Source organism: Chlamydotis macqueenii, chromosome 1, assembly GCF_036417535.1.
Source record: "Chlamydotis macqueenii isolate bChlMac1 chromosome 1, bChlMac1.mat, whole genome shotgun sequence".
Classification (NCBI taxonomy): Eukaryota; Metazoa; Chordata; class Aves; order Otidiformes; family Otididae; genus Chlamydotis; species Chlamydotis macqueenii.
In genome coordinates, this window is record NC_141556.1 from 13,041,777 (window position 1) to 13,055,989 (window position 14,213).

At 39.1% G+C, this 14,213-nt stretch overlaps 1 protein-coding gene across 11 annotated transcripts in view; it reads left to right on the forward strand.

Annotated features, from left to right (window-relative positions):
- The window catches only part of MAGI2 (membrane associated guanylate kinase, WW and PDZ domain containing 2), a 757,279-nt gene that overhangs the window by 527,149 nt on the left and 215,917 nt on the right, over positions 1 to 14,213 (forward strand). For all 11 annotated transcript variants that reach the window (XM_086745852.1, XM_086745763.1, XM_086745773.1 and 8 more), the window contains one exon: positions 5,605 to 5,684. In XM_086745852.1, the coding sequence (XP_086601978.1) occupies positions 5,605 to 5,684 (80 nt within the window). The remainder of the gene's footprint in view (positions 1 to 5,604; positions 5,685 to 14,213) is intronic.

Here is a 14,213-nt window from a genome sequence, read left to right on the forward strand (position 1 = left end):
GTATGATAGGTAACCCATTAGGATTACTTTTAAAATGTTATGCTATTCCCATGCTCCACCTGCTTGAAGCAAAACCAAAGGGATCCTTCACTGACTGCTTTCAAAGTTTCCAAAATTAGGTATTTGCTTTTGACTTTAAGACAGAACCCAGATGTGTCTAGTTGATTTGCCAGCACTTGTCTCTTAGCTCAATCATCCTAGCTAGTCATCAAGATCATTGAAATTGTGTAAGGATGGACCTTCTAAATCTGCCCCTTTAATGATAAGGTATGGTTACTGCTGAGTAATCAGTGGCCAGTGCTGGTGGATCCACAGCTGTATTTCTCATAGGATGCTTTTATTGCATCACTTCACTCTCATTCAGCCAGTGACAACTGCTCTGACTGCCTGTTTGTGCATTTATTCCACAACTGTCTTTGCTATTCATCTGCAATTCATTCATAATTAACCTGTAAATCCCCAGCCCCTTTTCCTTCTGGTCTGTCTATAAGACTTCCCAAATGGACATCAATGATTAGACCTAGTGGTAAGACAGGTGTGCCATACACTCTACGTTTTACAAGGTTTTAGTGCTTAAAAGGCATTAACGTTCACAGCTCATGAAGCAGATGTGTTGATGTTACTTTTGTCATTGGTGTTAATTTGGCCATTTTACTGTCCCTTCTGTCTTCTTCCCTAGTGTGAAAGGTTTCCTGTAAAGGCTTCTTTTAAATTAGATTTAAAATTGTTTAGATGCTAAATATTAGCTTTTACAGATTCTAGTCCATTGCAGAGTTGAAGAGGGAACAAACAGAGCCCTGGGGCAGAGGGCAGGTGGCATCTTTCTCGAGATGTCCCTGCACCCTGCCTGCTGTGGCACCACCATGCTTTTGTTCTTCCTCTCTTTCCCAATGTGCCCTACCCTAGCTGTGCAGGGAAGAAGCCGCCTCTTTTTCCTATGGTTGGCTAATCCCAGTTCTAGTCCTTACTGGAAGACAGGTAACAGGCAGTTACTCTGAACCACACTGGATAGTGCTAGCATGGCACTGGCTATGGCAAGAGCAGCATCTCACCAAAACTCACAACTTGAAAGCTGGCACAATGGAGGTTGCAAGAGTACCCTGCCAAATAAACCTCCTGTGTAGAACAGAAGTAGACATGCATACCAAACCACTAAGCTGTAATGCAGGAGTACGTATTTCCCGCTCTCACTAAGAGTGGCACAGCAGTAGCCATGTCTGTCCTCATTCTAGGAGTGTTTGTGTGTTGTGTGTCCAGTTACTAAAATGATCCCAGTAATCAGTACTATGTAGTGCTAAAGAGGACATTGATGGTATTGTAGAGGTGTTAGAAGACAGGTGGGGTTGGTTCTGCCCCTTTTGAAGTAGGGTCTGTCTTCAGAGCAGGAACGAGGCTTTTTGCCCACTGGATCACCTATCTAGAAGCATTTAAAGTCCCTTGCAAGACATAGCATGCATTTTTAGGAGCGATGATAAAGTGGAGAGACGGGGCAAGAGAGCGGGCATGGAGATGGACAAGGAGGAGAGTGATGATTTTCAAAGGGTATTTTGTTCCTTCAGTTCATAGAGTACCAGGTTGGAAGGAACCTCAAGGATCGTCTGGTCCAACCTTTCTTGGCAGAATCATAGTCTAGACGAGGTGACCCAGCCCCTGTCCAGCTGAATCTTAAAAGTGTCCAATGTTGGGGAATCCACCACTTACCTGGGGAGGTTATTCCAGTTATTCTCATTGTCAAAAATTTTCCTCTCGTGTCCAATCAGAATCTTCCCAGGAGTAACTTGTACCAATTACCCTTCATCTTTTCCATGTGACTCCTTCTAAAAAGGAGCTGCCTGGGAAGCTTCCCTGTCCTTTGATCACTCTGGCCCTTCTCTGGACCCTCTCCAGCCTGTCCACATCTTTTTTGTATAGTGAGGATGAAAACTGAACACAGTACTCCAGGTGTGGCCTGACAAGCACTGAGTAGAGTGGGATAATGTTGCATTGTTGATGCAACCCAGCATCCTGTTGGCTTTCTTTGCCGCTGTAGCACACTGTTCACTCATATTGAGCTTGTTGTCCACCAGGAGCCCCAGGTTCCTTTCCACAGAGCTGCTTCCCAGCCTGTGCTGCACTCCCAGATTATGTTTTCCCAGGTGCAAGATCTTACCCTTGTCCTTGCTGAACTTCTTAAGGTTCTTGTTAGCCCACTCTTCCACCCAATCCAGGTCTTTCTGCAGGATGGCTCTCCCTTCCAAAGTATCCACTTTCCCACTCAGTTTGGTGTTATCACACTTCATCAGGGTACACTCAATCCTGTCATCCAGATCACTTATGAAGATATGAAAAAGCATTGGGCCCAATATTTATCCCTGGGTCTCCCACTTGTGACAGGTTGCCAGACTAGAAGGGAGCTATTTACCACCACCCAATGTGTGCAGCCTGCCAGCTGGTTGCCCGCTATCATGGTTTAGCCCCACCCAGCAGCTAAAATACCTTGCAGCCACTCACTCACTACCCTGCTCCTCATCTCCCTAGCGGGATGAGGAGAATTGGCAGAAAAAGAAAGGCAAAACTTACAGGTTGGAATAAAAACAGTTTAACAGAACAGCAAAGAAAGAGAAAACGGAGAGGGGAGAAAACCAATAACAGAATATACTAAGTACATGATTACCAGTACCATAGCTGATGGTGGATCCCAGCTCACTCCCAAGTAGCAAAAAAGCCCTTTGGCACCGTCTCCACTTTATATACTGAGCATGATGTCACATGGTATGGAATATCCCTTTGGCTAATTTGGGTAAGCTATCCTAGCTGTTGGCTAATTGGTAAGCAATCCCAGCTGTGTCCCCTCCCAGCTTCCGGAGAAAATTAACGCTACTCTAGCTAGAACCAGGACACCCACCCACTGCACAGACTGACTGCAATGCAATTTGTTACAGAGAAAAGCCCTTGTAGATGAGCTTTGTTTTTACTAAGTAGCTGAATGGATTTGACAGACAGTAACTGGAAGAGGAGATTGAGTGCTGTAAGAGCTGATCTCAATGAGATGCCATCTTCATTCTCTGAAGTTTCTCTGCAAACTGAACACTCTTCTGTTAGAAAAGCTGTTGACTGTTAAATTTTTTCATGGTTTTGTTTAGAATGGCCACAGTGCACAAAACTGGAAGACATCAGTTCTGGGTTTATGGAAGCCACATTTATGCTGATGGAAAGTGTAACTGTTTGCTTGTTGTTGTTCTCAGTTTCAACAAAAGCCTTGGAGGCTGTAATTCAACAATTTCACATTTTTAAACAGTAATACTAAATTTGGCTTGTTTTCAGCATGGCACTTGTCTTTATGGATGCCTGAAAACTCATTTCTCGGGCATGTTCTAGAAATGTCACAGAGGAACTTTCAGGGCTGGTGAATTGGCTTGTTCTGATGTTGTGTGGACTTGCGAGGAAGATGCTGGCCAGGTGCCTTGCAACAGAGTTGGCTTCTAGTACTGGCTCTGTCACTGGTTTGGTTGGTGGCTGTGGACAGTCACTTGATGACTTTGTGACAACATGTTCCCAGCTTTAAAAGCAGGGTGATGGTTTTTATTTCCTTTGTAAAATGCTTTGAGATCCACTTTATACCACAGCAAACATTACTAAAAGTAGTCATATATATTTTACTCTTTTAAAGCCATAGGAAACTGTCTGTGAATCCAGCTTAGTCCCTGCAGCCAGTGGGGGTCCCTAAAACCATTCAGAATTAGTAGCTGGGAGAGAGTGGCTGTGGCACAGACGTGCCCACACTTCAGAGATGTGGCTGCAGCTTTCACAGGTCTGTCCGAGCTCCCTCGGTGCTCTGGCAGTGCTAAGGGGATGCCCACGACAGCGTGGAGCTCAGCACATGCTGCTGCCTGCACCCACGTAGCTCAGTAGATGCTGGGGTGATGGGCCCACGCTGAGCTCCGTACCGCTGTGGTGGCACTGCTGCTGCTATCTCCCCTCGTTAATTTAAAGCTAGCTCAAGTATGTCTGCACAAGCTGCCATTCGGCTGTGACTGTGATGTAAAATACACCCTACAGCAGACCACGAACAGCCAGAGCTTCAGAGAAAGCCTCTTAGTTACGTTTGCAATTAAGCATGGGCTGCTGGCATAATTTCAGATTTGCCTTACCTTTGGCTTATCGTTCTTCATACTCTGCAAATATATCCCTGCTCTCAAAGTTCACCTGTCGTGAATGGTGTTCTGGACTAGAGCGTGCTTAAAATAGGAATTTAAATGCCTCAATTTTCATTTTACTTGCTGCTTTAGCCATACATAACTCTCATCTACCTTTTTTCCAATCCAAAATGTGGAGGAAGTGTTAACATCGTGACAATAATGCTGAGAAGTAGGTAGTATCGCTCTGTTTATAGAGAGAAAGAGAAATTGAGGCAGAGGAAAAGTTACCTGCCATGGACTAAACAGGGAGTCAAGGTGGGAGAAGGAACTGGCTCTATGCATTGATTTTTCCTTAGGGGAGCCAGTGGTGTTTGGACCACTGTTATCAGTTAATCAGCAACTCAGCAGCTGCCAAACACATACTACTCCATCTTTTACCAGGTCCACTGGTTTTGTACACCTTATACTAAAGTTTGTAAGAGAAGTCTTAAGTACACTTTAAACTGGCACAGCAAATTAATAATAAACTGAATAATTCAGTATTATATAAATGGTATGGAACAAGCATCCTCCTCCGATGTATCAGATAAATAATACATGGCTTAGAAGTGACTCTGAATGATGGTATTGTAGCAAGGGCATCTCAAAAAATAAAGGAGTAATGATCACATCCTTTTCAGCTTTATAGTCTTTTATTAACATGTTTAAAATATTTGGCTCCACATTCACATGCTTATGAGAAAGGTATACACTGAAAAGCTCTGGATTTGAATCTCATTAGCGGTGCTAAGTATCAGTTCATTTGGCGAAATATTCTCCCAGAAAACAGTTTGTGACAGCTCAACACTATTTGATGGCTGATTCCTCAAAGATCTATTCTGAGTACAGAGAGGAGCCACATGATTCATTCAGCTTGTGCATATCTATTTTATCTCGATAGAAGGATTATATATGGAGAGATAAAGGTTTGTTAAACAAAGTATCATTAATCACTCTGTCCGGAAATGTAGACTTTGCACGAGCACGCTGTAATTTGCATCACTTTTGCTATGCCTTGCCAGTGCTGCTGGTGAGAAATAACAAACCTGTATTTATGAAAAGGACAGGTTTAAGATGAAAATAATTCTAGCTGAAAACTATGAGAATGGTACAGAATCCTGTCGCCTGCACTTGTTCAACGGGAGAACACTGTATTTGTAATAAATTCCTTTTGCTCTGGATGAGTTCTGCATTTTCAATGAGGTTAACTTGGCAACATTCTAGTTGATTTTAATAAAAATAGCTGCTTTGAGGACAGGGAGCTGAGGTTGCCAAATTTACAGCTGCCTTGCACAATTACTCTTACACCTCCTTCAGGGCTACTTAGAACCAGTAAGCAAATTAAGTGTATCGATTGCAATTTTGTTGGACTAACCCTTTTTTCTTAAGGAATAAACTTGATTCCTTTCAGTATGTGTCTGCTCAGAGTGATCTCTTTTCTTTTCAGCCATAACACAAAGACAACATCATGGCTGGATCCACGACTTGCGAAAAAGGCTAAACCTCCAGAAGAGTGCAAAGAAAATGGTAGGTTATTAAGTTTTCGTTGCTGCTTGGAGGGGATTTGCCTTTGTGTGTGTGTCTCTCTCTCTCAGTTCTTACAAAAAATCCGGCGTTTGGGGGAATGATGAAAGGTGTTTAATTGCTGCTTTGGTTAGAAGCCATAAGTGATACCAGTTCTCAGTGTGCCATGTGTTTCTGCTTTTTATTCCCCTTTCTGATGCTATCCAAAGCTGAGGATCACAAGTGTGTTTTCTGCCTGTTGTGTGTGTGACTCCGGGACTGACCCTCTCCCTCATCTCCTACAGAGAACTTTGGTCTGCAGAACAGAATCCCTTTTCAGATTCTGAGCTTTTAATCTACAGGCAATTCAATGCATAAGGGAAACTAGCAGCACCGTGGGAATATGAATATTGTTTGATTTGTATTTAAAGGTACAGTGCTATGCTATTTAGTAGCCAATTTAAACAAAATAGTGTCTGATAAAACAGAGTGTGGGAAGGAGAGAAGCGATCAGTGTCTGTCAGAGTTCAAGACTGGATTTGGGGGGTACTGCATTGTTAATGGTTTAAAATGTAAAAGCATAAATATTGTTGAGGATGCTTAAAGGAGCTGTAGCTGTTGTGCAGGAGAGATTACTATATTGACAGATTCAGAGATGTTAAATAATACAGGTCTTATCAAACTACCTTGTGTGCATTCAGTATAATTTCTATTTTTTCTCCAGTAAAGTTTCAGTCATCAAAATTGTTTCATAAATCCAAAGTAAAAATGTATTGTAATAGATGTTTTTCTGTGGAGGATTTTTTTCATTGTTTTGTAGTTCAGTGTCATTTCAATTAGCCAGTTAAGAAGTAATGCTTTCTAAAGACTGCTATTATTTTATTATTGTGAGATATAGAGGATTAAATGCATGCATGCTATGTGCATTAATTCAAAGCAGTTTTAAATATTTTAAATGTATTAATAGGTTTTCATGCAGTGCATCAGATTTATTTTAAATTTTGCAAAATACCTTAATTTGGTTAATGTAAATACTATTAGCAGAAGGAAAACTCAGTGCCGTTTTGGGCTGATAAAGAGGTCACTGAGGAGTTGCTGCCTGTATGAAATGCAGGGTCAGTGGTTTGGTAAGGAATGTTCCTGTTTTTTTTTATAAATGGCTTCATTTTGAAAGATTGCTATATTCCAAAAATCCTTCCCTTATTTCAGCAGTAATTCTGACGTTCTCTTCTGACATCAGAAATTACATGTCTGAATGATTTTGTGATGCTTATTCTGGCACTGACAACGCTAGATCCCAGAGTAAATTCTACAGTGAATACAACAGAAGTGTTACTGAAACAAGGGCACAGGAGTTTTGCATTATAAATCTCTCACATTACTTATATGAAGCTATATCTTTGCCTGCTCCTTAAGGGATACTAGTGGAAAAAGCAGAAGAAAAATCCACCAATATCTACGGAATAATATATCACAGAGTTACTTAGAGTAAATGTGTGTAGCTTTTTTTTTTCTTTTTTCTTTTTCTGTTAACTGTTGTATACCAAGGTCACAACACTGAAATATTAAAAAAAAAAAGCTACAGTGTTTGAAACAATTTAAAATGAAGATCAGTGCATTAAAAAAAACAGCATTATTTTATAGTTATTTGACCACTGGATTATTGAATTACTATAGTATGCTGAGTCATGTTGTTCTTTGAAGAGTTGCTTAATGCAATGCTCATTAATGCAAAGTACTTGAAGTGAAGCATAAAAGACTTTAGGGAGAGATCTTCTATTCTTACAGAGATTGTTCTTGCAACATCCTCTCTTCTCCTAAGTTTGTTTGGTTGTTCAAAAATGTGGTTTTGTTTTTTTTCAATCCAATACCTGCAGAAGGAAAGGTTCTTAAAAATCACTAACATGCCTTAAAATTACTATACCTTGCCATTAAGGTGCAACACCAGGAAATTTGTTAGAGCACATGGGGATTTGGAATTTTTGTTTAGATTTAATGTCAGATCAAGAATGAATTTCACATGCATTTCAGCTATGGTTCATAGATTTTTTTTTTTTTTATGCCAAACATCTTTCCTGTTACACTTTATGATTTATTGTGGCACATTTTACTCAGATATACAAAATTTTAGAAAGACATCCGTGTTTACATAGGAAATGATACTTACCTTGCTTCTTTATCACTATCTGCATAACTTGTGTTTTTCATTGACATTCGTTTTGTCACGTCTGAAACTTGTATTGATTCTCTGAGATACATAATGATGTCCTTAACCCCTATCGGATTCTGCTATCAGGTTTTCATTCTGAACAACCCAACTTTTGTGTTCTCCTTTCAGTGCAAATCCTGCTAAATCCTCCTTCTTCGTTCTGCCACCAGCACGCAGTTTCCACACCAGACAACGTCCAAGCAGCATACAATATTTGAGTCCTGATGTTCTGGGCTAGCGATATTGAGGGCCCCCTCTACTCCAGGCATTTCCTCTCTTCCACTTTCAGCTCTTCAATACTCCTTTGCCAAATACAATTTCTTTATTTTCTCTATCTTCTGTATCTGCGAATCCCAGTGCTTGCTCATTTCTCTTTGCAAAATCTGAACCAACCTTCCAGCTCATCCCTCCTCTTGGAAAAATTTTCACATGCCTTTGCCAAGAGATTGACAAGCTCTACCAAGTCAAGCTTTCTTTGCCTCCGAGCTGTGGTCTTTGTCTGTTTTCCTTTAATGATACTCACTGCTCTAAACCCCTTTGTAGGTCAAGAGGTTTTAAGGGCTGATCTTTATTTCTGTCTCTGTCATGGAACTTCTGTGTGAGTTTCAGCAAATTACTTTGACTTTTGCTCTGTCAGATCTACTTAGATGGTAGGTCTTTGAAGCTAGAATTGCCTCTTGCTCTGTTTGTATGGTACCTATCTAGGTTTCATAATAGCAATAAGCAGAAATAGCTGGCAATTCTTCAGTATGAAATAGAATTTTTTACAGATTTCTAATTTCCTCCCGAAAGTCTTGACTTCATAAAAAATAATTGTGTTTTCCCTGCTGTAAATATGAATCAAATATTTGAGTTTTCTGAATTAGAATACTTCTTTTAAATGCTGGGGGTTTTTTCCACACCAAAATTGTTCAAACAATTTTTATCTATAATCAAGTACTACAGAATTCATAGTTTTGCCCTCTTTGTTTCTGTGAGCTAGATTCCCCTTTTGCTACATTTTCTATAAAGTCATATTACATAGCAGATTCACAGGATTTGCATGATCACAGGTGTATTATATGAATAGTCTACTAACAGAGTCTGTTCTTTGGGAGAGTATGTGGAAAAGAATGACAAGTCCCATAAGGCAGTAAAAAATGTAGTTTAATACTGAAAGGTAATTCAGCCTTAATTTTATTAAATATGTCAGGTTTTAGAAAGTTCATTTTTGGTTAAGAAATGTAGTAATTAAATTTTTCAAATTCCTTCATTCATTTTAGGAAACTTTCCATTCTGGAGAAAAGTGAACATTTACTTCTTCATCCAATTTGGGAATTAAACAGCTGTTGAAATTTCCTAGGAACAGATATGTCAAATTTCACTTATTTCATTACTAATCCATCCCAATCAGCAGTCTCCATCACTCTTAAACCTCCCTTTCTGTCAACCTCCTTTATCCTATCTCTTAGTTTTCAAATACAAGTAGGCTTAAGACTATAAATAAAGCTTTGATTTCACCTAGCATGCATCTATCATCTGTCTTTCCATCTCCTCTACACCCGCCGACTTGACAGCAAAATATAGATGTTTATTTAGGGTGAGTCAAGTTGCCTTTAAACTTCATTGACTGTGAATATCAGATCTATTTTGACAATCAGAGGGCACAGACATTTGGTTCACATGTAAACACCTGTACGCAGACAGACTACTACATTTAGGTGTCTTCGTCTTGAACTGAACCCGACCCTACTGCCACCTTTTGTTGGGTTATCCTTTTCCCCATTTCTGTAGTCACAGATGATACCTTTTGATGAGCTCGCTGCCACGCACAGCCTCAATGCTCTTCCTCATGCCATCAACACACACATCTACCCTTGTCCTTGTCATCTTTCCTAGTTGAGACCTTTGTTTCATGCTACATATGACCTCTCCCACTGGGTGTCTCCCATCTTGAGTCCTCCAAGCAAATTCCCTTTCACTAATAGCAGTAATTTCCATATATATCCTTGCTCTGCCACTTCATAGCATATAGGACTTCTCCCTTTTCCTTTTTACCCATACAGCAGAGTTCCTTCTTAGGGCTTTACATGGCACATGCAGTGGGCGCATGCAGTCACGAATTCAGCTCTCTTTCTGAACACTGTCATCATCTTGGTGAATATCTCTGAACATTTCAGAATTTCTCAAAAAAAAAAAAAGGAAAGCTGTAGATTTATTACTATAACTTAGTTTTTAAACATGTGTATTTACATATTTAATATGATTCTGGCCAGGAAAAAATACTAATCAGAAGACAAATGTTAAATTTGGAATCATAAAGATGGTTGCTGATTAGGCTATCTATAATCTCAAGGTATAACTGTCCCAGGAAACCAATAGTCTTTCACATCAGTAAATAAGCCCACTTTTCCTTACTTTTTTTCTGAAACTTTATGTAGTGTGTTTTTAGCTGGACACAGGAACAACTTTGTCCACTGCATGCTCGGTTTGGAAATCTCTTTAAATGGTGCTGAGATTTAAGAAAAAAAATGTTTTCAAACTGTTTTACATTATATGAGTGCCTTAATGCTGAAAAATGCTTCTTTCTCACAACTTCACCATTTGACATCTAGTCTCTCTTCGTGTTCCTGCTCTAAGCTACAGCCTCACTGTACAGCCCTGTACTAATCCTAGAAATGGCTGAAGCCCAGCAATTGTCTACGTTCTTGACTATTTTGCTTATTCCCAGCAGGTGTTCCCCCTCCCTAACTCTGGTCGAAATTAAACTCAGACTTCCAGTGACAGAGGAAAGTTTATATGGGCACCTCTGTTGTTATATTTCCACAAATGTAAACAGGAATTCAAAACAAATTTCACCAGACTTTGTTAAAATTAATAACTTTTCATAATATCATTAGTTTGTTTGACTGTTGGTGTGAGAGAAATAAAATCTAGGACTGTCTTTCTCATCTTGCTTGCATTTAATATATTTTAAATTTCTTGTTAAGAATTCAACCCACATAGTGAACCATTGCATATATATACATTTTAACTTCAGCTGACAGTGCATAGATCGTATATAAAGAGATCCTGAAGATTTATGATCTATTATTATTATTATTATTACTACTACTACTACTACTAGGCATAAAATTCAACTGACTCTGCTGTTTTAAAAAAAGAAAATTTCAAGTTCATTGGGTTTTTTTTGTTTGCTATCTGATACTTTTCTTTTTCCTTTGAGAAGATTATTTCTATAGAATGAAAAGAAATAATTAAAAGAAATAATAAATAATTGGCATTAGCATTAATCTCCATAGTTCCTGTTTCATGATGAGCATCTTAAAAATCTGTTTCTTGAAACTGTTTTGTTTTATTTATTTTTTTTTTCTTGTCACTTGTACAGATTTTGCAACTGAGCATATAAAACGAGTAAGAAATTATCTCAAAACTGGAGCACTTGTTTTCCTTTTTTACTTCATACTGTATACCTATCAATATTTTTTCCATCAAAAAAAACCCAGGTGTGACTAAGACTATTTGATGACACAAGCAGTTTTTTTCAGTACTTTTAGCCACAATTTTTTTTTCTTATTTACATAGAATTTTTAAGCATTTCTATCATGATCAAACTGTAGAGTGTCTGGCTGTATACATCTCCTTCCTTTTAGTAAGTGCAAGCTACTCTATAAATAAGCATATGCATAACTCTATCCAACATTGCAACTTAAAGTAGATCACAAACATAATGAGTATAATTTGTCATTGTTTACCTGACTCTTCACTATGCTATCATAAGATATATCAACCCTTCACATTTTTGTTTCGTAGATGCATTTGTGCATAGGCATACTGGTTTTATGAGTAAAGCATTACTTCTTGATTCTCATATATATATTTTCACTGGAAACCAAGGTCTGAACATTTATGTTCTATGGATGCCATTTATGCGTGGCAATGCCCACTACTGGCAACTTGTAGCAGATAAATACTTGTCTACAAGTAGGTTTTTGCTTGACTGAAGTAGTGGTAGCCTAGAGTTTGAAACCAAATCTTTCAGCAGTCAGGGTACAAAGGGGTGTGGGATTTTTTTGATTGATTGGGATGAATCCATACCAGAGATTTACATGTGAAACTTGGATGGAGCGGTGCTGTACACGGGTAGAAGAGGACATGGAATGAGGAGGAAGTGCCCTATGTTGTTGAGTGGACAAAGCATTAGCAGGACATCTTGCAACTCCAGATCAAACTCCTGTTTCTGACGAATGAATGGATCCCAATATGAACTGAGAGAGAAGGCTAGCTTTTGAGTTTTGTATAGAGCTGTGTGACCCTTAGCACTATGTCTCTCAACATGGTATTCTGCTTGTTGCTTCCTAAAAATTTTTCTCTCGATGGCTTGTAAAAAGTGCCCTTTTTTTAAGTTGTTTCTGCAAATCAGATTGGCTTGTGCCAGCCAGACAAGTACCTGCTGAGCTCAGGGTATAAACTTATCTGATGCAGGGGCAAAGTATTTATCTTTGAGATATCTGTGTCTCAGCTAAATTTAGCTGAAAACTAGCAATAGATTCAGACAGTAACAGAGGGAAGTAACAAACAGACAGTATGAACCCATAAAGTTCATTTTCCTGGGATACCATAGTAGAAAGAGATATCATCTTCAGAAAAGTGGGGTTTTTTTCTTAATTAAAACAAGAACTCCTAAAATTACACAAGTCATGATTGATATCTAATGCTAAGTGCTAGTTACACTGTGGGTTAAATAGTACCGTTTGTTCCGCTACAGTCAACCAGCATTGCTATTTTAAACCTTGTTTCCGGGGAATTATATTTACAATTGGAAATATGTTGAGGAGAGTGGTTCTTTTTAGACTTTGTACGGGCATAGCTTAATTCTTTTCTTCAAATGCTGGAATGTTGTTGGTTATTAAATAGGTCACCATATAAAATAAAGGGTTTATATAAAATGAGACATGACTTTATATAAAGGGACCTTTTGCTTATTTTATCAGCAGTTCATATGTGCATTTTTTCAGGAAAGCTGTCTTGGATAATTTTATCTTAATGTTAATTTATAATATATGACTTAGCCACAGATAAATAAAGGCTACAGAAGTGTCTGTCTCTAACACAGTTTTCAGTTCATGAGAGCCATGCAATTAATAAAAATTTAGTTAGTCTGTTACCTTTTATTATTCCTGTTGGCCTCAGTTAATAAAATACAGCTGCCAGCCACATGGGAAAAACTTTCTGTCTATCCACCTGTCCATCTCATGTGGAATTTCAGAAATATTTAAAGTGAGTTTAACTCTTCTTCACTGAAGCCGTTTGGAGGCCGGGATCTAAATGCTGGTCAATATTTTCCATGAAAAATACAGAACCATTATGTATCAATGTGGACATGTTAAGTGATTTCATATGGGAGAGGAAATGTAGTGCACGATCATAATGGATAGGATATGGCCAAGGAGGTGCTCTCTCTGTGAAGGGAAAAGCAAAGAATTCCCTGTCATAGCTGATGTGGGCACCTACTTGCTGCAGCAACTGCTATGTGGTGACCTGGTACCTGAAAGAGCATCTAGATCCTCAAGCTGGGAATTTATCTGTGGGTAGGGAATTGAATACACTATGACAAGCCAGAAAGGCTGTGCAGTGGAGAGGGAGATAGCTGAAGACAGCAAAGAGGAAAGGTTAATCACAAGCTTGCATCTTGAATCTTTATATTCTCCAGAGCTTAGCAAAATATTCGAGGCTCTGAAGTATCACATCCATCTAAGAGCCAGAGCCCGGCCTCTGCATACTCTCTTGCGGACGGGGCTTATATGTGTTTCTCAAAAAAAAATGTGTTGGGACCTATTTCTTTTATTGTAAAAGACACCAACATTCACTATTACAGCCTGGGAAAGATACTGTCCTGCAAGCGAGAAAAACATGTTGAGTAAGCTCCTCTGACAGGTGGAGTGCAGAATATAATGTCAGATTAATCAGTCTGGAGAGAAAATATGAGAGCGACGTGGAGCATGATATTGTCCCTAGACATTTTAAACCATCTCCTCTGGGAAGTTTTGAGTCACTGTGCCAAGGACTGTTGTTTTTCTTTCCCCAAGGGCAAGTAAGCAATGCTTACGGAGTTCAGCTGAGAGTGCCAGGCACACATGAGTAATTTTGCTGCAAACTTTTGATACCGCGCTGCAAACACGTTCCAATTCAGACATTAAAACCCTTCCTATTCCAGGCCTGAGTCACTTCTGAGAAGGGACTGCCCATCACGCACTCCTGCCTGGTGGCTTTGTGATACGAACAAATGACTAGGAATTAGGAAATGGATTGACAGACTACCAAATTCATTTCCAGTTTTGACTTAAGTCCAGGTGTTCCCAGAT